The 22,847-nt window shown below is 43.0% G+C and overlaps 1 protein-coding gene across 13 annotated transcripts in view; it reads left to right on the forward strand.

Moving 5' to 3' along the window:
• Nucleotides 1-22,847, forward strand: part of RAD51B (RAD51 paralog B) — a 498,432-nt gene that overhangs the window by 383,393 nt on the left and 92,192 nt on the right. For 2 of the 13 annotated variants that reach the window (XM_069784181.1, XM_069784190.1), the window contains one exon: nucleotides 2,566-5,360. The exons of 8 other annotated variants lie outside the window; for them this stretch is intronic. In XM_069784181.1, the coding sequence (XP_069640282.1) occupies nucleotides 2,566-2,683 (118 nt within the window). In that variant the 3' untranslated portion in view covers nucleotides 2,684-5,360. Of the gene's footprint in view, nucleotides 1-2,565; nucleotides 5,361-5,695; nucleotides 5,819-22,847 lie in introns of those variants that run through there. 3 more of the 13 variants (XM_069784183.1, XM_069784182.1, XR_011324792.1) reach the window with 2 other exon arrangements.

Here is a 22,847-nt window from a genome sequence, read left to right on the forward strand (position 1 = left end):
CAGAACTTAACATGTCCCTGACCTGTCCAGAGGGACAAAACAGAGAGCTTTTATTTTATTTGTTTCTACAGTGACTCAGTCTGTAGTAACTGGGTTAAAGTCCACTTAGAAACGAATACAACAAAAGGCCTCCTGTTAGTGCTGGACATTTTCCCTCTTCAGATATCACTAGAAGGATTAAAAAAAAAAAAAAAAGAAAAAAGAAAAAAAGCCCTCCAGCAGAATGCAGGAAACCACAAGCTTATGGGAATGTAGCAGTACTTTGGAAAGGAAAACACTGCCTCAGACTTTCATCTGCAGGGCTTGCTCCCCCCCCCCCCCAATTTTTTCCTTACCTTCTTTTCATCTCCTTACAGCTAGAAGCATTTGCCAGGTCAACACAGAGCCTGGAGAAAAGGCTGGTGGGGAGAGCAGTTAGGTTGCAGGAGGTCGTTGCCGGATCCCAGACAGAGAGAAAAAAAATTGGCTTGTGCAGATCACTGTAGTCTGCAAGGGGGCTCCAGCACAGAGGGAGCGAGCTTTGGTGCAGCTGGAGCTTGCAACTTCAAGTCCCATAGTTGCTTGCCAGACTGAGGGTCTTACTAGGGTCAGAACCTTGGACCCTTCAGGCCATACTACAGGGGGGGAAAAACGGTATTTTCATAATTTTTATTTGGTATGTCTGGTCTTTTTTTTTTAATGTAACTTAATGACATCTAAGTAACAAATTACATAATGTTGTCTAAGATATAAAAAGTATCCAAAATGCTTTCTTCCTTTCCTTCTAAGTATTGTCATGGCATACCTATGTTTTCATTACAAAGCAAACATTTTCCAGCAAGCATTCATTGAATTTCATTAATTTTCACTTCAGCTTTTTCCTAAGGAATGTGAACTGACAGTAACAGAAAAAGCATGTTGAAATTATATTTTACATACAAGAATGAGCATTGCCCTCTCAAAAAAAAAAAAAAAAAAAGGCGACCCCAAACCTGGGGAAAATTGCAGCTATCTACAATGAAATGGAAAAATGGAGTTAAATGTTACTTCTTACCTATAGCTTTAGCTATTATTGTGATCCTGGTTTGTACAAAAGGATATGTGACTTTTTGTTAGCTGGGCTTCATGTTAACCTAGATGTTAGGGATCTAGGTTAGATCGGGGAAACAGCTTGGTGAATGGTGTAATGAGCAATGTGTTGGGTGTAAGGGAAGAATGGGAATGCATAGCCAGAGCTGGACCACCTAAGCCAACTGTTAGTTTAATTTAGACTGCTGCAGAACCATAATCTCAAGTGGTAAGCTTTTGAGTGACTTGGCCAAGACGGCATCGCACATAAGTAGTTACTTTATTTAGTTAGATGACTGATTCCATACTGAGTTATAGAAGTTTGTATTTTGTCTGTTCAAAATAAATAGGTAAACAGATTCAACCTTGCCATGCCTATTTCACTGAGAACTGATGACACCGTGCAGAAAATTCACGCTTTAAAATGTATTTCCATCCTTAATACTAAATGAATCAGTTGCTTCTAGTAGTTGGTACCCTGATATACACAGTTTCTCCTTTCTAGGTCATTGAGGCCAGTTTCCATTTCAGATAGTGATGAGAATCAAAAATCAAATGGCTGGTTTTCGCTCATGTGAAGTGAGTTATTTCAGATCCTAGTGGACAAATTATCTTCTGTAAAACCTCTAAATTTGGCTTCTTTATTAGCATTTTCATTAAAATAATCAAGTTCAAATGTTCTATCTTCTTATACAAAGTCTCCTGTCTTAGCCTTCTCTAGCCTGAAGAATTTGAGTTCTCCCAGCCGGCTTCAGCCCCTAACCATTTTAGGGTCCTTCCACTGGACTTCACTTGAGCTTTCCAATGTCTTTCTTGCACTGTATGCCTTTAAGACTAGACACAATATTCCAGTATTTGTTAACTAACACATGGTTAAAGGCTATTTTGTCTTTACTGTGATCACAGCTAGTCACCGTTGAAAGCATGTTTTAAAACCCTGTCCAGAGCTAGAAAATTAAGCCTGACTAGCCAGGACATTTTAAAACCCAGTTGGGACTACTTACACTGAAAAATTCCAACATCTTACAACATGTGCTTACTAACACACTGTTTGGCACTCAGAGTAGATAAGAAGGGGGTCTATTCCTACCTGGATGGTTTTAAGTCTGGATTTTAGGAGTTAGCTGTTTCAGACATAATTTTAAATGTAGCAGTTAAATTTAGCATTATCCCAGTAAACAGATGTTCTAACACAAAACCATCTTCTAGTGTAAATGGGCTGACTTGGAGCATGTTTGGTAGCCAGTGCAGTTTATTACATGGTGCACTTTGATCTTATCCTTACACATCAACCGTCCAGATGGAAATGGAAACATGCTGCTGGTTCATAAGGGAGAAGGCTTGCACAGCTCTGGCTAATGGGGGATAACTGGAGCATGTCAGTCTCTGCCGTGTCACATACAGAAAGGCACATTCGTTGCTTTTTAAGGTCCAAATCATCCTTGATAACCAGCACTGCCAATAACCTGTGTTCACAGGGAACATGGAATGGATAACATTCCCTGAAATTTGTTTCAGGTTCAGAGCTTCTAACTCCACCTTCCTGAGCCTCGAGAGAGAAGCATTTTTCCTCTGCTCCATCTGGTACGGCACTCTGGAAAACTTCAGCTTGGCCCACACCCTCCTCAGCCCCTGAACTTCGTAATTTTTCAGCTGCCAGAATCACTAACTGCCCAGTTTTATGTAACTCCAAATATCTGCAATGGAGCGGGAGAATACACACATGGAGGAAGTTTTGTGGCTTTTAAGCTATGCCCAGAAGTTTGCCTTATTTTTTTTTTCGGTGGGAGGGGGAAGAGGAGGAATGCAATAGGGGTATACACAAGACTTTTCAGAATAGAACGGAAATTCTGTCTGCTGTGAGGATAGGTGTAGGTTTGCTTTTAAAATCCCCCTCTTTTTGGAAGGGCCCCAAAATACATTTCGGGGTGGGGTGGGGTTGCTGTTATATTTGATAAGTGTAAATACATCAGTAATAATTTTTAGAGGCTTTCAATTCTTCGTGTTTGTTGCCTGTTGCCCTATCTAGGGGGCCAAATCTAACTTGTAACAGCTATTGCCAATGTCTGTATAGCCAAAAGGGACCCGTGGTTTTCCCCAACACCAGCTGACAGCTTCCCAGTTGAATGCTGTACCTGGGCTTCTGCAGCCAAGCAAAGCAAACAGACATGCAGCTTTTGTGGCACTTGAAGCTCTATACTCCAGTACCACAGAAAAAATGGCAAACACTCAGAGAAGTCAGGCGGGGCAGGGAGGCTGACATTTCTAGGGCCCATAACTCCCTTTTCCCTCATTGCCTTTCAAATTGCTAGCAAAGCCCAAGTCAATTTTTGTGTTTGCCGTTTCAAAATAAATACGTTGTGGTGGTTTGTGTGTGTGTGTGAAAGAGAGCAAACTGGAAGAATGAGGCTTAAGCACTGTAATAACAAAACAGCAAACAACCTATCAAGCCAGGGACAACCCTGCAATAAACTAGCATATCCAGACCTGTAATCACAAGTGACCTAGCAATAACGAATCAGTGCATGCCTATGGGTGTGGGAGAGAGATGAGCAGAAGTGAAAGAGATACATTCCCAGAAGAGCAGAGAAAGAGAACAGAAAAATTGAGGTGTGGAGGACATAAAGAGGAGGAGCGTGCACTTTGAGTGTGTTGTTTGTGCATGTACATCCTAAGCAGTTGAAGTTAAAACTTTCTTCCTGTTTCCTACAACATGCGGAATTTCACGCTTCTGCCAAATGTTGAAACAGGAGCAAAAATCAGCATCAGTTCCTCTTGAAACAAAATTAAAACTGCATGAAAACAGCAAACTGTTAACACAGCATCCAAGTCAGAGTTATTATCTGCAGGCCAGTTGTGCCAATGGTCTGTAGCTAGAGAAGCTAGAGGTAGGAATCACCGCAGTCATAGGAGGATGAAACTAAATGAATAGCAAAATGGAAGCTTACAGAAGTAAGCTGTCAGTAAGGTTAGTTTTAAAGGGATGTGGTTAAAGATAAATAACAAAGCGTGCATAGCAGAGCTATGTTAATGAATTGCAGTCTTTCCAGTGACAGAATCGGAGTCCTTACTCAAGTCAGATTGTAGGTGTGGAGGTATGATGCTCTTGTCATATAACTGAAAGGTGTCAGTCTTCTCCCAGGTTGCAAGACTACTGCCTTCTTGGATGTGAATGAAATGGAGCTTTTGGTTAGGACAGCTATGTCTCTCCCAGGGGCAAGGAGTGACTGAAACAGCATGAGAAGAGTGGACGTGCTTACAAATGCAGCGATTTGTGACTGTGTATCCTCTGTCCATGGGAGAGACAAATATGTCAGTGCAAACAGAATTACTGCTTCACAGTCCTTAGTGAAAATTTTTTTCTGCAACCCCTTTGGGATCCTGTTGATGTACAGCCTGTGTGCTGCAGGCTGAATTGGTTCCTGAGTGCACTTAGTATTTAGAGACATCAATAGTTTAGGGCTGTCTGCCACAGCTTCATTTAGCGTGATTGGAGCTTCTGACCTCTCCAGGCTCTAATTCCCAAAAAGCAAGGTACTGTGGTGCAGGCATAGAGAGCGCCCAGCTGTGGAACACCCTATACGTTGGGGTATGACCATGGACTCCAGGGAGAGCCTTCCAAAGGGACTGAGATTAATGCTTGGCAAGGACAGGAGTTATTTTACCAAGTCCCACTTTCTTATCAGATATCTTCACCATGTTGATATTGTGGAGCCAGAGAGGTTAGGGGTCTGAACAAACAATATTGTTACTACAGCAGTCCTGCTTGCTTCCCAGATCTTCTCCTGGCTGTAAGGGGCTTGATGAGTTGTTGGGTCTCTGGCGTGTAACCAGAGTCACTCACTCAGTGCTGTTTGGTGCATCCTTAGCCAGTGCCAGGCTCAGAGGGCAATAGACCAGACTCAGGAGGCTCTAATGGAGGTAACGATGATGGAGTTTACAGCCAAGGTCAGGGACAAGAGAGCAGCCCATCTTTGGGGGAGTGTCCTGGCTTCAGTTGGGATACAGTTAATTGTCTCCCTAGTAGCTGGTACGGTGCTATGTTTTGAGTTCAGTATGCCAAGAATGTTGATAACACTGATGTTTTCAGTTGTTGCTAAGTAGTGTTTAATCTAAAGTCAAGGATTTTTCAGCTTCTCAAGCCCAGCCAGCGAGAAAGCTGGAGGGGCACAAGAAGTTGGCACAGGACACAGCCAGGGCACCTGACCCAAACTGGCAAACGGAGTATTCCATACCATGGGACGTCACATCTACTATAGAAGCTGGGGGGAGTGGGGGTGGGGGATCGCCACTCGGGGACTAACTGGGTGTCGATCAGCCGGTTGGTGAGCTATTGCACTGTGCATCATTTGTACATTCCAATCCTTTCATTATTACTGTTGTCATTTTATTAGTGTTATCATTATCATTATTAGTTTCTTCTTTTCTGTTCTATTAAACCATTCTTATCTCAACCCAGGAGTTTTACTTCTTTTCCCGATTTTCTCCCCCATCCCACGGGGTGGGGGGGGTGGGGAGTGAGTGAGCGGCTGCGTGGTGCTTAGTTGCTGGCTGGGGTTAAACCACGACAGGGAGGCCAGAAATGGTTGTCAAGTGCAGATTGAGGAAAGCAGCAAATAGATGTGTCTGGTTTTTTCTTTTCTTCCAGGGCTGACTTGGGAGGCTGAGTGACTGAAGTCTGACCAGACACTGAACCTTGCACATTCCAGCCAGGGCACTGATCAAAGCTGGCCAGAGACATTGGTTGTGTGGAAATGGGAGGTGGTACCCTGTGTGTATTGTCACGTTAAAGGCTTTTTTCTCTCTTATCAAATTTGGGCAGTGCATTGGCATAGGATTCCTTCCCTCTCCACCCTGCCCAGGCCAGCCGGCTCAAGGCTCTAGAGCTTGGCAGATATGTTTTGGGCTGGGTACATATCAGCAGTGTCCTCCCTCTCTTGAAATTCTTAGTTTTACTTGAACTGCTGTTGAAACAGTGGAGTTATTTGTGCAGAGCATGAGGAGAACTGAAAAGAAAGAGGAGGTTGAGAAGCGTGGCTTTGAGCACACATCCAGAGCTACTCCACAGAGGGTGGCTGGAATGACAGAAATTACAAGAGTGGCAGGCTTGTCTCGTGGTGCTGCCAAGGGGCAGAAGGCCAGAGCCCTTGCCTCTCCTTGAAATTGCACGGAACGACAAGCCCAGGATCCCTTCTACCCTCCATTGTGGGATGGCTCTGTGAGGATGGAGAGGTGCATCCCAGTGAGGCACATCATGACCCTATACATTCGAGGCTGAAGTTGCCCTCTGTCCCCTGTGGCCGAGGAAAGGTGTCTGCAGTGATTCCTTCCAGCACGGTGGAGGGCACTCCGTGCACCATTGCAGCCTGCACCCAAAGACTCCTGGCTTTCACTAACTGTCAAGTGGATGGAGCCAAAATCGGCTTTGCTTTATGGTGCCAGGCCCCAGCCCAGAGTATGTGCATATATTTTTCTAAGCTACATAAATTGACACAGCAAATAGTCCCAGCATGGGAGGAAAAGGTAAAACACTGTGACCTCATTTCGACAAAAAAACTCATCCATCATGCAGAGAAGTAATTAAAAAGCATGGCGATTAAATACATGCCAGCAAATATCTTCAAATCCTAAGTCACTCATGCCCAAAATAAGCAGTGCCTGTGCACATTGGGAGGAAAAGGTAGTGCTTCATGTTCTCCTCTTTCAGCCTGTGCAGCCTCCAAGTCCTGTGCAGCCAACTTGCTTCTTTGGGCTTCCTCATCAAAGGCAAAGGATTAATTTCATGAAAAAGGAGAAGTTCTTTCTCTCTCTGGATGATAAAAATGATAAGGAAAAATCACAGTGTGCTTGGCTGTATTGGGAATGAAGTAGTTGTGCCCCAGCTTTGCATCCTGGAAATCGGCACTCTTATAACCAGGACCTGTAATATCTTAAGTGGAGAGGTGATATTCCAAAACTGCGGACAGCACATTCTTGTGAGATTTAGCACCTGCCCTCGGGAAGGTGTTCTGTAAATTTCCTTTTTTATTCCCCTCTCCTTATTTTTATTTGGTTTCTGTTTCTTTTTCTGCTAAAGATGAAACAACAGATTCAGACCTCTAACTTTTGGGCGAGTCAGACATGTATTCAGATTTTTAATTGGATTCATGTAGCTTATAATGGGTTAAATCAAAACACACATGAAACCAAACATCCCTGTGTTCTAAGAAAGTTTGGTTCCAGATCCAAACATCAAATCTAAATTAAATTCTTGTTTGCCCACTACTAGCCAGAAACCATGGTGAGATAAGTGAGATCAGATGGGGAAAAAAAGGAGGTTCAGGTTTATGGCAGAAAAGTTCTCAATGTAACATCATATCTTTGGCTGCCCTGTTGAGGAAGGAAAGAGAAGAATATTTCTGTCTATTCCCACTTTACAACTGGCTAGGTACACTAACTTTTTTTGCTTTCTTCTGAATGAGTTGACTTTTGCTGGAAGCAGAGTACTGGCATGATCTGGTACGAGAAGCCTATGTTCCTCTCTGCCTAGCCTCTACTACTCTACAGATCAAACATGGCTTTCAGGTGAAATGCTGCCTGCCTCCTGGGTCTTGTGCTCAGTTACTAGCAATGATGGGCTTTTGTAGGGGCTGTTAGGAAGGCCTTAAGTCTCACCATGACCAAAGTCTCATGCACTTGTGGAAAGCAGACTGCATAATAGGATGTACGACAAACGCCAACAACGGGCCTAGTGGAAGGAGTAGATGGCAGGGGAGAGGGAGGATGAATCTACTGTGTGCTTGGCCTGTGCAAACTCATGTAATCACAGCCGGGAAAGTTGAATTCCAGAGTTATTTGTGTTTAAGTGAAAAGAAAAGGAAAGAGAAAATCTGGTGGCAGAGGTAGGAAAGTACCACGTGTCAGACTGAAGTTGAAAGGAGTACATAGGTGATTCCCGTCTGAGGCCTTGGTATGTATATGGGGTGTTATGAACCCCTCTGCGCCCCCAGTTTCCCCAGCACCTTCTCAGGGTCACAGCAAGCCTGAAGGAGTGCCAGGAGTGCACCTTCAGCCTGAGTGGAGATACATGGTGGTCTTTATCCCCATTAGAGGAACAGCAAGACCGAGACCTGGAGTCATACGGTAGGTCTGGTTGTATGTTGTGACTCTTGTACAGGGGTGCAACTCCATTAACTGCAGAAGATCCACTCTGACTTGTGACTGTGTGTGAAAGAGGAATTAAGCTGAGTAAGTCCATGGCAGAGTGGAGCACACAGCTGAGGACTCCTGATGGCCTGGCACAACTTTGTGTTGTAGCTTTGCATTGTTTCTTTCGTCTGTATTGGAAAAGGTGCACACATGTGTTGCAGAGAGCAAAAACTTGACGGTGTTTTCACTTCCCTTGCACTGCTTCAGCTGACATCTCCTCTCTATCTGAGCACAGCTTCTCGTTGCACAAGAAAGCACAAACACATTGAGGCTGCACTGTCACAAGCAGAACAACACACAGTCGCATCAGTGGGTATGAAGCGTGGAGCCCTCTCCTCCCCCCATTCCCGCTCCTGGGACAGACGCTGTCAGCTGTCTGTTACTCCAGGTTACCATGAGCCCATTCCCCGGGTCTCCCAAAGTGCATCTTAAGTTTCTGGCAGGAGGGCTTGGGGGACCCAGAAACAGACCTTCTGCCCGCTCCAGCAGCTCCACGTGGTGCCTGCCTAGCACTGACCTTCCCTGCCCTTCGGCCTCTGCCCTTTCCTCCCAACCTTTTGGGATTATTCCTGCTGTGCCTTCTCCAGGAGAAGGCCCCTCTGCTGCTGCTTTAGTGTCGAGGGTGACCGTGAGAGGAAAGAAGAAAATCCCCCTCGGATGACTCGCATTTGTGGAGGGCAGTAATCAATACCCTGGGCACCCTGCTGAAGTGCTGGTGGAAAAGCACGTTAACCCTCCGTGCGCTAGCCTCCCCCAGGCTGCCATCTTCCCCCCGCAGCACACTCAGCTGCCCTCGTTTCCAGCCAGGAGGGCCTTTCTCTGTCCTTAGGATACACAATCGTGCCCGTCCTGCCCTATTTTCTAGTTTTGGCCTGAAGAACAAGATCAGAGGTGGGATTTTTGCTGGAGTTTATCCTTGCCCTATCCTCATCTGCTTAAGAGGTTGGCTGTGGGTAATGGGAAGAGCCGCTTCCTTGGTTACTGCACCGCAGGCCATGGGCGCTGGAAGGGGGAAGCAGGGGAGCATTTTTTGGTTTGTTTGCTTTTCCCTGAACGGTGAAGCTCTGGGCAGAGCTGAAGGCGGGATACCAGACGTGATGGACAGGATCTGGTTCTGCACATTCTCCCTTGCCTCTACCGGAGGAGCAGGGCTTGTTGCCCCAGCAGCCTTTTGAGGCCCTGCCAGTGGGGGAGTGAGAACTAGGCCCATAGATTGCATCAGGGCTCTTTTTCTGGTCATGCTAGTTGGTTATAATGAGAAAATACTCCAAATTCCTAGTGAAAAATCCTTTCTTCCTTTCATTATTACTGGGCCAGACAAGCTAAGCTAGCACCGGAGCACTGACTGGCAGCTGTCTAGCGGTGTACACAGCGGTGCCAGGGTGGGAGGCAGGACTCCTGAATCCTCACCCCAGCTTCGCTCTGTGGTGTTTTATATAAACCTCAAAAAATCGGTTAACTTGCTGTACACTCTGTCTGGACATACCTGGGCATGAAACAGGATCAGTGATACAATCCCAAATGTTGTTTAAAAGATCAGTTAGCTAACGTGAGTAAAAAAGATCTTGCAGTGAAAGATACTGAAATGCAAAATGATGGGACTGTCTCAGACTTGATTTCTGAGCAAAGCTGCTTTCAGATGCAGCAGCAGGTACCTTAAAAATGTGCTTCATTTTTTTAATGTCTGTTCCTCATCTTTGGCAGAAATTTAACTTATGTTCTGGACAGTAGGTTGGATCCAAAACAGATGAAGACTTCCAATTCAAGGTGCCTTGCCTCATCACTGAGGCATTAGCAGGGAGGTGTGACGAGTTAGTCAGCAATGCAGGTTGTTGTGGAGAATGCACTGGTTAAATCTTGTCGGTAGACTGTGAAATGTAAAATAATTAACATTTAGAAAATATTTTATGATTTTTCAGCTGCAAACCTGAGTATATGTTCAATGGTTAACAGACTGGTGATTGAGGCATGAAGACACCCTGTCAAGTCCTCCCAGTCACTGAACTGGGAAGACTTATCTTGGTTTACATCTGAGTTGATTGCTCTTTGCTTCTTTCTCAGGGCTCTTTCCCTCTTTTTTGTGATTTGGATCATTGCTTTAACTCCTGGGAACTCTGAGAAGCACATTTTTTCTTTTCTTGGAGATGGACGCTAAATTTCTTACAGAATTAATTTGATCAATATGAAATCAACAGGGAAATTAAAGCTCTCATTCTCTCTATAAGTGCATTCCATCTGTGGGGGGTTTATTTAAGAGCAGAATGAAGAATATGAGAATTTTGAGGATCCAAGATTTGTGTATATCCTACATTGTCAGTCTCTGTCTTGTTATGTGGAGATAACCTTCTATTCCTTCCCTGTATGTTTCCCATTTCTCCTCTTATTTTAATTTGTGTTTCAAATCACAATTCTCCCATGCTTTTCTATAGCCTTCTTTAAATATTTTAAAAAATATTCATTAGCCTCAGAGTAGACCTTCTAGGTAAGTAAATGTCTTAACAATAAAATCTTTTACAGGTGGGAAAACTGAGGTACAGAGTATTAAATAATATAATTACTTAATGAATTAAAAAATATTTCAAAACTATTAAGTACCTTTCCTTGTCAGCCTATATTTTATACTTTAATATCAGAGAAACTTCTTTGAGCATTTGTTAAATGAGAACCATTAACTGTGTGATGGTGGGCAAGGAGCAGATAGTGAACATAGTCATTTTGGAGGAAATCCTTGGGAAGTCCAAGTACCCATCGTATCTCCAGATGGCCTGAAGGCTATGTTTTATATTGCAGTATTTCCATTGATTTTTTAAATAGTTTTGAGACATTTCCAGCTGTCTTGATTGGAAAAGGTGTTGCTAAAGGCTGAAGCCCAGATTACCACTATGAAGGTATAAAAATCTCATGGAAAAAAATCCTACCCTTCTTGCTTTTGGTGCTTATGTAGCCCCTGTCAGCATAGTATCTGAGCAACTCGTATATATTTGAAAATAGAAATAACAATAACAAACTCTGTGTCTTTCTTCCTTCCCAGCCTGTAAGTGAAATAGCTTGATTTGTTCAAAGGACTTTTTCCTTGTGGTTTCTAAATATTTAGCTGTGGTTTTGCACAGTTTATCTACTGTTCCATTACTCCACTGAGAGGGGGAAAAAAAGATGCCATTTCCATTATTTCGTAGAACTCAGAAAGCCACAGTGTTACGTGTTCCCTCTACTGATTCCCATGTAGAGCTTAACCAACAGCATTCCCAGAGCTCTGCATTCATTACTTTATTGATGCACAACCAGGGATGTTTTGGCAGGATTCGGTGTTGTGTAAGCCACGTGTGATGTTAAAGGAAGGCTGCTATATATGTTAATTGCAGCCATTCACAGGATGGGTGTGGAGATGTAACATTTGCTTGTATAATATGTTTGAAAAATCATTATATTCCCTTATTAATACACTGTGAACTTGATAAAGTAACATGTTAAACGAGCATCATTTTTCTCTGTTTTGTCTGTCTTTCTGGCCTCAGTATAAAGCACACTGTTTTAATAATCACCTTGATTTCTCATTCAAATTTCTGCTTTCTCCTTTGAGATAACAGTGTGTATAGCTCCATGTTTTCTACGTTAATTGTTTAAAAAGCACTGTACAGGATTGCAAAGGAGTTTCCTGAAGACACTGAAATTTATGGCCACTGTTAGCCCTTTTCCTAAGGGAGTTCTGAAGGTTCATCCCTTTCACATGTCAGATTTCTTATATTTATCTCCCTGAAAAGATCTGAAGGTCTTAAACTGAACCAGGTAATCTGTACAGCCACTTGTGCTGGGCTTGTTATTTAGTAAGCAAGATGCTGCATGGAAAGTGAACTCAAACCTCTTCAAATCATCTGAAATGCAGTGACTACTGAAAGTAAAGCTTAATGCCATAAAGGTGCACATCACACTGTGATCCCAGTCCTCAGAGTTGGACGCTCTTGTGTCCATGGCCTTGGACATCAGAATGCGGCCATGTTCCTTAAAAGTCACAGTCTCCATCAGCTTTTTTTGGCTGTCATAGTTGTTTGCGTATCCTACATCAGGGAGGCATGCAGACCTTGACACTCTGTGCCACTGTGACAGCTGTTTGTTCTTTTGATACAGTGTGATAATTGCTAGTGTGTCTAAAATTTCGGCTCTTCTGCCAGCATCGTCTCTATTTTTCTGTGTTTGACTAAGCAGCAGGGTTTTTCTTTGGCTTTTATTTGAGCTGAGGAATTCAGATGTCTGGGAAACAGTGCTATCAGTTTGTAAAGTGAAGGCAGTATATAGGTAGGCATCATAAATGCTCTCCTGGCATCCAAGGGTGCTGTGTCTCATACATTTATAGATGTCTAGTGGTATGAGGAAGATAACTGAGCCATGTGGGCCTCTATGGTTGCAGGAGTGTCTCTGTGTGTCATGAATGACCCTTTGGGAAGAGAAGGAATGTGAGACAAGTCTTAGTCTTTTACGTTCACATGCAGCAGTGTTAAACTGAGGCAGCAGCATTTTGTGATCATTAGAGCTAAAGATTGCTGAGAAATGCTATAATCTGAGTACTTCCTGCCCCTTTCCTCATAGTACAAAATAGATTTCCATAACAGAAAATCTTTCTCTTTCAGAAGTGTCACATTATTTCCAAGTTACACAATCTAACAGTAGGAAAAAGTAATTAAGTATAATACACAGTTCCAGAAACAGGACGCAGATACTTGTCTGAATGTATCATCTGCAGTACACTTTATGAAACATCTGACTTTCCCGTAAGAACCTCTGTGATGCTTCCAGTTCCTTTACACCATTAGAAACTTAACATTTTCTTTTGTTGTCCAAAGAAGGATCTCACAGCTAATAATAGTTTTAAAGAGCTATCAGTGTTTAAGTGGAAACTTCAAAAAGTGCTTTCCTTTTTGTAAGTTAGTTCTGCCAATATGTCAAATTTTCTGTCATTCTTCACTGAAAATACCATTAGTTTGGAAACAGGGTATTTGCTGCTTCTTGTCTGTGTCTTTTGGTTAACCTGCTTGTGGTATCTAATCATGCAATTTCTGGTTTGAAAAATGATTCTCCTTCTTCTTTACAAACTCAAGCACATACAAATATTCCAGCAAGAGTCTGCCTGCTCCTGTGGACAAAAATGCAGAGCTACTCCCATCGCTGTTGTCCTAAGTCCTTTATGTACACCCATCCATTTTGGGACCTATTTTGAAATCACTGACACTATAAGAACGTCTGAATGACCTATGGAGGCTTAGCTCAGTGGCTTGGTTTGCCTTTATTCTGGCCCACTCCTCACTCATCTTGCACCAGCCTTCTTTGCCAATGTGTACTCTTTTCCACCACTGCAATAACCTTCTCCTTCCTTTACCTTCCTTTCTCTCTGTCCATCTGATTCCAGACACCAGCCCCAAACACTTCCTCTCTACCTACAAGGCAAACCCTGCTTTGTTAAGTACTTGGAGTATGGGAGTAGGAACCTCATGAATTATAATGCTACCTCTGACACCCAAATGTTGGGCAAGACGCTTTAACTTTCATCTCCTGATTGTTTCCCTGGGTGGCTAAGCAGGAAAATAATTCCTAGTTAAATGCTTTGCAGAGGTTCTGTGGGCTTAATTAGATGTTGGTCTAGGAGCTACCAACATTAAAAATCCAGGCAACAGTATGGGTGCTGAGGAGTTTAACCACAAACATCTCTTTCAGTGTCTCTTTTATTCTTTTAACTTAATTAACAGAAGTTAATCTTCTAACTTTATAACTTAATAGTTTTACAGCTTAGAGTTTATGAAAGGCACCATAGCAGATCTTCTGAAAATGTAATTGTGTATTATTATCATTATGGCTAAGAAAGTAAGAATACTTTGCCCTTCTCAACTACTTGGCACTAAAGCACCTAAACCCCTGCAATTTGGGCCTTGGTCCTGCACTCCATCTGTAAGACTCACATTGTATGAATGAGAGGTCCTTTTGCCTGAATGCATAGATCATTGCGTGGTTAGAGACAACAGGTTTTAGCCATAGATCTCAAAGAACTTCACCAAGAAGGGCACGTACGATTATCCTCATCTTACAGTAGGAACCATGTAATACAGTACATGGTGGAATGTGGTATTAGCCAACAGAGTGTTCTGGCTCCCTTCTCCCTGGTCCAACAAGTGGGAGCTGTAATAGCAGTCTCTGCATCCTTCATTTTACAATATGGAGACAGAATGATAGTGGTCCTTTAAACAAGCCTCTTTATACTCACTGCTTAAATCAAGGGACATGCAGAAAACTATAGCATGAGCAAGGAGTGAATTAGTTTTCTAATTCTTTCATGGTTATTTACTTCTGCTGTTTCTAGCAACATAGATAAGAGTACATCTAACATATACATCCACATCCAGTTGCCCACAGCACATGCTCAGCCTTTCATGACTGAGGTTGCATGCATGTACAACACAACAGAAATGAAACCACTATAAGCGTCTTCAAGATTTATAAATGTTGAAGGACTGAAAGGGTTAAGAAAAACCTTCTGCATATACCTGGTATATAAAACTGTCATGTAATCAAATGAGAGGAATGCACTCCACAGTGTACATTAGCAAACACTCCATGCAAGCTGGCTGGCAGAGGCTCAGGGTTTTCAGTGCTGCCTTGCACTACAAAGCCCTTCTTTGTTCTCTCAGCTCTGTTTTAAATATCTGATGACTATTCCACACCATGTCAGTGCCAAATCCCCAGCTTCGCTGCAAACTCTTTACAACAGCACATTGTGGGCAGATCGGATGGGGATGGGCTGGTAGAGTGTGGGTATCTCCCCTTTCTTTGCTTCTCAGGCAGGTCCTCTCACCAGCTCTGCCATCTCCTTGTAATTTCTGTAGCCCCTTGTGCAGCCACCTGGATAGTGTTCAAAGCCAGAAGGAGTAACTTGGGAGTGCAGAAATTGAACTTGGATCCTGACATGGCAACGGCACTCCTCAAGTGTGCATCAGGATGGGTGTAGTCGAGGTTCAGCCAAGGAAAGGCAAATGAATCAAAGAGTGTTCTTGCAACAAATATTTTTGTTGAAACTTGCTGTGCCTATACTGTTGTTGGCTGGATGTTGCCTGAGCTTGCTAGCCAAGTGGGATTGGGCTTTGACAAAAACTAGATGAAAGATTTCCTATGAACATGCACACAGAAAGGCAGGAAGTGATGCTGATGACTCAGGAGATGGTGATGTTCCTTCTTGATTTGGAATTAAAGTACTTCCCTGGAAGGATATTAACACAGCAGCGCACATCTCAGCCTCTGTCAGATGAGATATTAAACCAGGGTCTCATCTCCTCATGCTTGTTAAGGATGCTTTTTTGTATGACTTCTACCTACCTATATTTTAGTTAGAAAGGTGATGTTCCAGCTTTCTGTACAAGGCACTTACATGGTATTGCCTTATCTGCTACATAGATGCTCATTCTGCATAAGAGGTGGTTTTCATTCCAGGAAAAAAGTGTTGCTTGAGTACATGAAGATGTACAATAATAATATGGCATCTTCTTCTTGGTTCTAAACCTACTAATTCTGTTCATGAAGAATACTCCTATTTTTCTGGATGAACATAGAGTTAGTGTTGTTTCCTGCAATGTTTTGGGATTTCTGTGTGTAGACACTGGGGTAGGAAATAAACAGTAAGCTTTCCGAGTTAAGAGAAGATTTTATACAATATTTCAGTGGTGCTGCCCACTTTTGGCAATTAATGTGAAAAGAAGCTAAGCTGCTCAGTTTCCCATTCTGTTTCTTGTTTCCCTTCCTGAAGCTCCTTGGCATGCAGTACTGGTGTGCTGGAAACTCAGCCCTACAGTGGGTGGCTGCAGTGCCTTCTAAAATAAACAAACCTGTTTTCATTCAAATGTCTTCATTTCGCATGCAAATATTTCTTGGTAGGCTCAGTAAGAAACCCTTTCTAAAGTAAAACCTAATTATTAAGGGCCACTTGAAGGTGCATTGTAACAGTTTTGCTTAATCATTTAAAATCCATGAAAGCTAAAATCATTGAAAGCAAGGTTTACACCACTGCAGAAGCTTGTGCAAGGCCATATTTGCCACTAAAGCTCTTTGGCTTAAATAATCCCATTCAGTGCACACGCTGCATAATTGATTGTATATCAGAATCCTTCAGGGGACTTGCAATGGCTGCTTAGGCTATGCAAGTGCAGGCCCTCTTGTCTTTGCCATGTTTGCTTCCCTAGTACAGGACTGAGTAGAAATAGGAATTAATTTCTCTGTGGTGAAGTATTAATACGTGGTGAGGAGGTGTTATTGTAATTTTACTCAGAAGGGATATAGTGAAAGAGTTGAAGGGACTCTCTTTGTGGTATATAGAAGTCTGTACCAGAGTCAGAAGTTGCATCCACATGTTGTATGATCCAGTCCGATGCCTTATCCGTCAAACTATTGGCTCTCATTTTGTATAGTACCTCCCATCACATACAGAGTCCTAGGAAAGTTCACAAACAAGACCCTGTGCCATTAGGCAGAGAGTGACCAGCCAGAGAGTGTCTCACTTTTTAACACTGTAGCAGGGGCTATGAATAGTGCACAGGTCCCTTTTGAAAAAGAAGAAAATACCATGGGGCATTTTTAATGTTCTCCCAGAGTTTGGTGGAAACCAGTTTAATGACTAGTATCTTCCCAAAGGGGAATCAGTTAGCCTTTTTCTGATACTTTCAAGAGATTCCTGCTTCCTTTCCTTGCCCCAGCCTCTTCACTGTCACCCTGCAGAGATAGTCCTTGGGCATAGTGTGGCCATCCAGTTGGTCTTGGTCTGTTCACCACAGATGAATGAGCAAGAGCTCCAAAAGGGATTGACACTAGAGAAATCTTTTCCTTTGTGCACCAGATACTTTTTTCAGGATTTTCCAGACTTTCTCCTCCCTCTTTCCCCATCTTTACATGTCACTAACTGCTTCCTCTCAGCCTCCTGCTTCAAAGCCCATGCATATACCTAGTGCCCACCTAGCTGTTTCCATAGCAGTTCTGTAGCAGAGGGACACACACTTCTTGCAGGGAGGCAAGAACTCATTTACTGCTTTGGGTTTTTTTAAGTCCATTATCAGTGTGTTTACATGGCAACTTTGGCCATCCTAGCACAGTGAGATAGTTAACTTGCTCTTCCAGCTTTATCATTCACTGGAAGAGATTACAGAAAGTCAGGTTTTTAAGAGACAAAGCTAGGACCAGAACCTTGCCTTGCAGGTGGGTGCCTGTGTCCTTTCGTGCAGGCTGCCAGGAAAAGAGGTAAAGTCAGAAGTGGAAGGGCTCGGGAAATGCTCTAGCTGTAAAATGCTCCAAACGTAAAATTATTTGTTTCTTGTAAGAAGCAAGTTGCTCTCTGGGGGAGGTCTGCAGCTGGCATAAACCAAGGGAATCTACAAAGATCTGCACCAAAAAGAAGCAGTTAGACTAAGTAAAAAGAAGGCTGTGTGTTAAAGAGCTAACTATATTTTGTTAGGAATGACTGGAGTAAGCAAGCTGTTTTCCTGGCAGTCATTGTTTGGTGGAGCTGAAAGAATGAGCCAGGTATTATGACATTACTTTGAGATGGAACATTTGGGAGAAATTAAATAGATTTGCTCACTCCCAAAATACTTCTGGGCATTAACTCAAGAGTCGGGAGTTCAGCAATGAATGCAGAGCCAGAGCAACCAGGAAGGTCAAGAGGGATTCATGATTCACGGTGATTTGAGCTGAGCAACAGGTGATCACTTCATGCAGAAGTTCTCTTTTTACTGCTGGTGAGGACTCTGTGCTCCTGTGTCCCACAGCAAATGTGCAGGTCCCATTTTCTGTCAGGCAGGTTGAATGTCACGTGGGTTTTGCTTCCCTCTCTGATTCAGTTGTGTCTACAAACAGCTTCTTGTTGCCATTCATAGGAAGATGCAATCCTGATGAAATCCAGCTGTATCTGTCCAGCGCCACACTGATCGTGTAGTGTCATCTGCTTCCTTCCAAGCCGGAACTTCCCTCTTTCCTTTCAGATTTTACCTGTCACAGTGGCAGATGCTTTTGAAAGTACATATCTCAGCTTCCAAATTTTCTGGCACCTAACTTCTTCAGCTTTCCTGTGAGCTATCGAACCTTTGGGCCAAATCCTTCAGTCCCATGAGTTCCCACATAAGTCAGTCATTGCATAGAGTGAGCACAGCCAGGCTCTCTCTTGCCTTTTCTGCAAACACCAACTGAATGCAGATCTTTTATAAGCTGGTAGAAGTTGAACTGAAGAAGAAAAATTAATCAAGAATTCCCAATATGTACATGTAATGAAAGGGCACCTCACTGCAATTCCAACAAAGAGCCCCAGCTGACTGCAGGAGAAAAAATTCACTGGACTATGCAAGATCCTTCCCTTCTTTCCAGTGTAAAATACATGCTTGCTAATATGTGGATGGTGTTGGGGAAATGTGCTGTGTGAAGATTTGTTTTCTTTGAGAGTATGGCCATACCTCCCTGAGGAAGAAAAAGATTTCAAGTGGCCTTTCTCCACTTTGTTGGCAAGTCAGCCACTGTATCTCCCAGGATAACAGGAGTGCCTGATACACTGAGCAGATGAGCCTTGAAGGATGTGAGGAGAGCTACTATACTGGGATCAATAGCATATTTTTTCCTTCTGTAGCATGTAAACATTTGACCTGATAAATACTAGAACTTCCTCATCTGCTTCTTCCTTTTTACGTGTTTTAAAGAACATCTAAATCCCCATATCTATACAAGCTTATGGAGAAGTCCATCTGTATGTGTTTCCTTGGGAAGTCCCATCTATGTTTGCTTGGGAAATCAGATAGAAATTTAGGTGTAAGAGTGTTGGTGGAAGTTTTACATTGATACTATTTACATTTAGCTGAAATACATTGAATTAGATTACCTACTGCAGTCAGAAGAAATAGAGTTTTACCTGTACCAGTGACATATGAGTTACAGTGTGCTCCGGGGGAGGGGAGCTCAGCTCATTAATAGAATATTTTTAATGTGTTTTTAGTGTTTTGAGGGGCTCTTACAGAATAACGGTTCCAACAACAATCTCTGTTTAAATGTTTTGCTCTCTGAGGTGTGCATATTCAGAAAGAGCGGGGGAATGTGTTCAATTGTTTCTGATTTTAAACAGGAATGCTTTTAATTTGATCAAAATTGGAAGGAAGCATCACTTGACAAATGAATCTATAAGGCTGCTCTTTTTCAGAGGAGCTAATGTTTTGTTCCTGAGACATACTCTGCGTATGTACTGCTAATGCAGTGTTGAGTCAAACAGCATCCATCTGTAGGAGCAGCAGAGCTGAAGGTCAAGGAACAGACTGCAGGTGTCTTCCCCCAGGGAACTTTTCATACCTGCTGCTTGGTGCAACCTAACCTATTACATAAGTGAGAGATTTGCTTTTCTGATGAATGTTAATGATCCTCAAAGATCGTATTGTGTTGGCAGGGATGATTTAGAAGGATTCAGAGTGAATGTGAGAGGCAAAAGGCAGCCTTCATCTACTGCCATATGTTGGATGGTGCTATTTGACTACGAAGGTGTCTGATCCTTCTCCAAAACATCAGTGATACAACTGCTCTTCAGTATTAATATATAAATGAGCAATGAGCATATATTTTCTTGCCCTTTTGTGCCTATTTTTAAGTAGATTTGAACCTGATGAGAAGTACTGGAGTGACAGACCTGGTGATTTCACTCTTCTATTCCAAAACCAAGATGAGTAGAAACCATGGGAGTGCAGACTGCACTGACATGGGGGGAAGGACATGCCTTTTTAGATGGCTGGTACCCACTGAGACGCGGTCTGGAGCAGACCCGGCTTAGGATTTGATCTTCTGTCACTGGGAACAAGAGGAGGGAGGGAAAGACTGTGCTGTTGTACTTGGCAGCAGGACAGCACACCAGCCTTTGAGGAACTGACTGCAGTTACAAAAAAGAACTACATAAGATTGTTGTGTGGTATCTTTTTTCATCTTCTCTCAGTAATGCTGAAGAATCAAAACAGACAGTAAGTGAAGTGCGATATTAGCTTGGAATGATTTGGACACATGAGGGCTCCTGGTATTGAAAGAATAACTGCACTCTGTTGTAGGGACAAATTCATTGTAGGGAGCTGCCTGAAATCCATGGAGTTTCAGGCAGGACTAATTTGGCCCTTGCCTTTGAGTCAGCTCGTACAGTCACACAGTCTATTACATATTTAGAAACCTTTTTGCTCTACCAGAGATCCCTCAGGATCTGTCAGTGAGTATTTCTAATGTCTGCTCTACCTGTTCCTGCTAGGAACAAAGCACTGTACTGCTGGCAACTCAGTACATCCCATAAGCAGTATTATTTTCAACCTTTTTTTTTGCTGCTGCTGGAATAGCATCATACATAACCTATCTTTCTGGAGTAGAGAGGTAGTGCTGACCATCTGACCCAGAAACCCACCCCAGTCTTACAACACAGTCTATAAAAGGGTGCTGTAGACGGCCCCAGAGTGAACACAAGGCATTAATTTACTGGAGCAGTTGTGCTGACATCCTGGACCGTGAGAGCGCAGCTGGGGCAGTTTAAGAGCAGTAGTCAGGTTCCAAGAGGGAAGCCAGGCTTTTATTATTCACACTACAGTCACCTATTGTTTTGCTTCTTGTTTTTCTCAAGATATTTAGACATGTCTGGTGGGCAGGAAAGTGAAAGACTGGGAGTGCCAGCTCTAAGCAGCTGCAGCACTCCCAGGTACTCTGCAAACTTCCTCGTCACAGCTCTGTTCCTGCCATTTCACAACGAAGCTGTAGCTCCTGCCTGCGCATTTGGGCCTGAATCTCACAACCAAAGCACCTCCAGCCTGGCCTGCACACGTTCAGCTAATTTCAGTGTGTAATCCCACACAATGCTGCCAAATCATCTCAAGTTTAGTCAAGAGCAGCCAGGCCAGGATGTGTTTTAAAATGCAACTGCAAATAGGGCTTAATTACACAATGTTCTGTAATGATTTTATGATAGCAGCTGAAGGCTGGCGTGATCCTTTTGACTTTCATTTCAGCTGGGATCTTGGACAGAAGTGAATACATAAGTCATTAAATGACTCTTCACAGCTTCAAAAGGATACTATTAATGAAACTAGAATACTTAATATTTGTTAGCTGAATAAACCCCAACAATTCTGATTCTCTCGTCTATTAAGCCATGTGAAAGTATAAAATGGCCTTACAGCAGTCAGCTACCCGTAGAGAATTCCCCCTGCTTAGGGTTTCATTGATGAGAACAACCAGCTGCCCATTCTCTCCCCTATAGATGTGTATAAGAAAACAATTTGAAATAAATCTAGGTGTACTTTATCTTCTGCTGGATTAATTCTTTGGGGTGGTCCTGTTATGAATGAGAGCTTGGCACCTCAGGGCCAAATATCTGGAACTGGCTTCTCTCGCTGGGCCCTAACATCTCCTCCAAGCCACTGTCAGAGAGAGTGGAGAAACAATTTTTACCGTATTTAAAACATTTGAATAATTTCTGTTATCACGGAATTCATGCCAGTTCCACAAAGATCTGGAAGCTGATGTTATGCTATCATAGAAGTCTTGGGACCCCCTTCTTCACCGATAAAATCCACAGGGAGGATTTTGGGCTGTAGCATGGATTATGTTTTAGAGAATCTGAGCACTGTCTGGATTCATGTGCCAAAACCTCCTTTTATAGCATTCAGGGTGACACCTTTCTTCCAGGTTCCAGACTGCCCAGAGCAGATTGTTTGCACAGAGTTAAATGTATGCACTCAGTTTCCCATGCTAAATAAAGGTAACGTAATGGTAAATAATAAACCCGCCTGATGACAGAGGTGGGGGTGGCATGGTGTTTACATAGAGGGGACAGATAGAGGAAGAAAGTTTTGGTTTGCTTTTTAGAAGCTTTCCAGTTTCGTGTCTCCAGCTTTCTGAATATAACCTGCAGTCAGAGGCTCCTCCGCGGCCTCACCAAGTCCACGCCTCTAATTGTGCTTTGCCTCTTCCTATGCAAAACCACTGTGATAGATTTTTATTTGGGAATTTACTGAGAAGCTGGAGTGATTCATGCAAACTGCTTGGTGCAACAACATGTGTAAATATGTTTCTTCTTTCTGCTACTAGTTGTGATCTTCTCCTCCGTGAAATAGGACTCTTTGGGGCTGGTAGTGACTAGCCGAGTCATAGTACAGTAAAAAGATGTCTTATTTCTGCAAGGATAAAAATACTGTCCTTTTTTATACATCCACACCTTCTCCATATTAGGAAAATTGCTTGCTGCTGGTAGAGTAGCAATGGGTGTAGATGAGCCACTGGTGAAAAGGCTTTCCATTCAAGGGCAGACTGGACAAGTGGTGTTTGGCACTACTCAGAAACCAGACACAGAAGTCTGCAAGGCGGCAGCAAAATCACGTCTGGTGCCAGCACGTGCTATTGGCATCCCATAACAATAGCGGGTATGATTCCTAGTGTGCAGAAGGTCTCAGCTATGCCAAAGCAAGGGCGCTCCAGTCCTGCTTTTCTGCCAGTCACTATCAATACTATAAATAGATGCTTTGGGAGTTTGTTTCTGGGAATATTTTGCAGTTAGAAGGTGCCACATTAATAAAACCAGGGATTAAAGTTTGTAG

This window comes from Haliaeetus albicilla, chromosome 5 (genome assembly GCF_947461875.1).
Source record: "Haliaeetus albicilla chromosome 5, bHalAlb1.1, whole genome shotgun sequence".
In the NCBI taxonomy this organism is placed as follows: Eukaryota; Metazoa; Chordata; class Aves; order Accipitriformes; family Accipitridae; genus Haliaeetus; species Haliaeetus albicilla.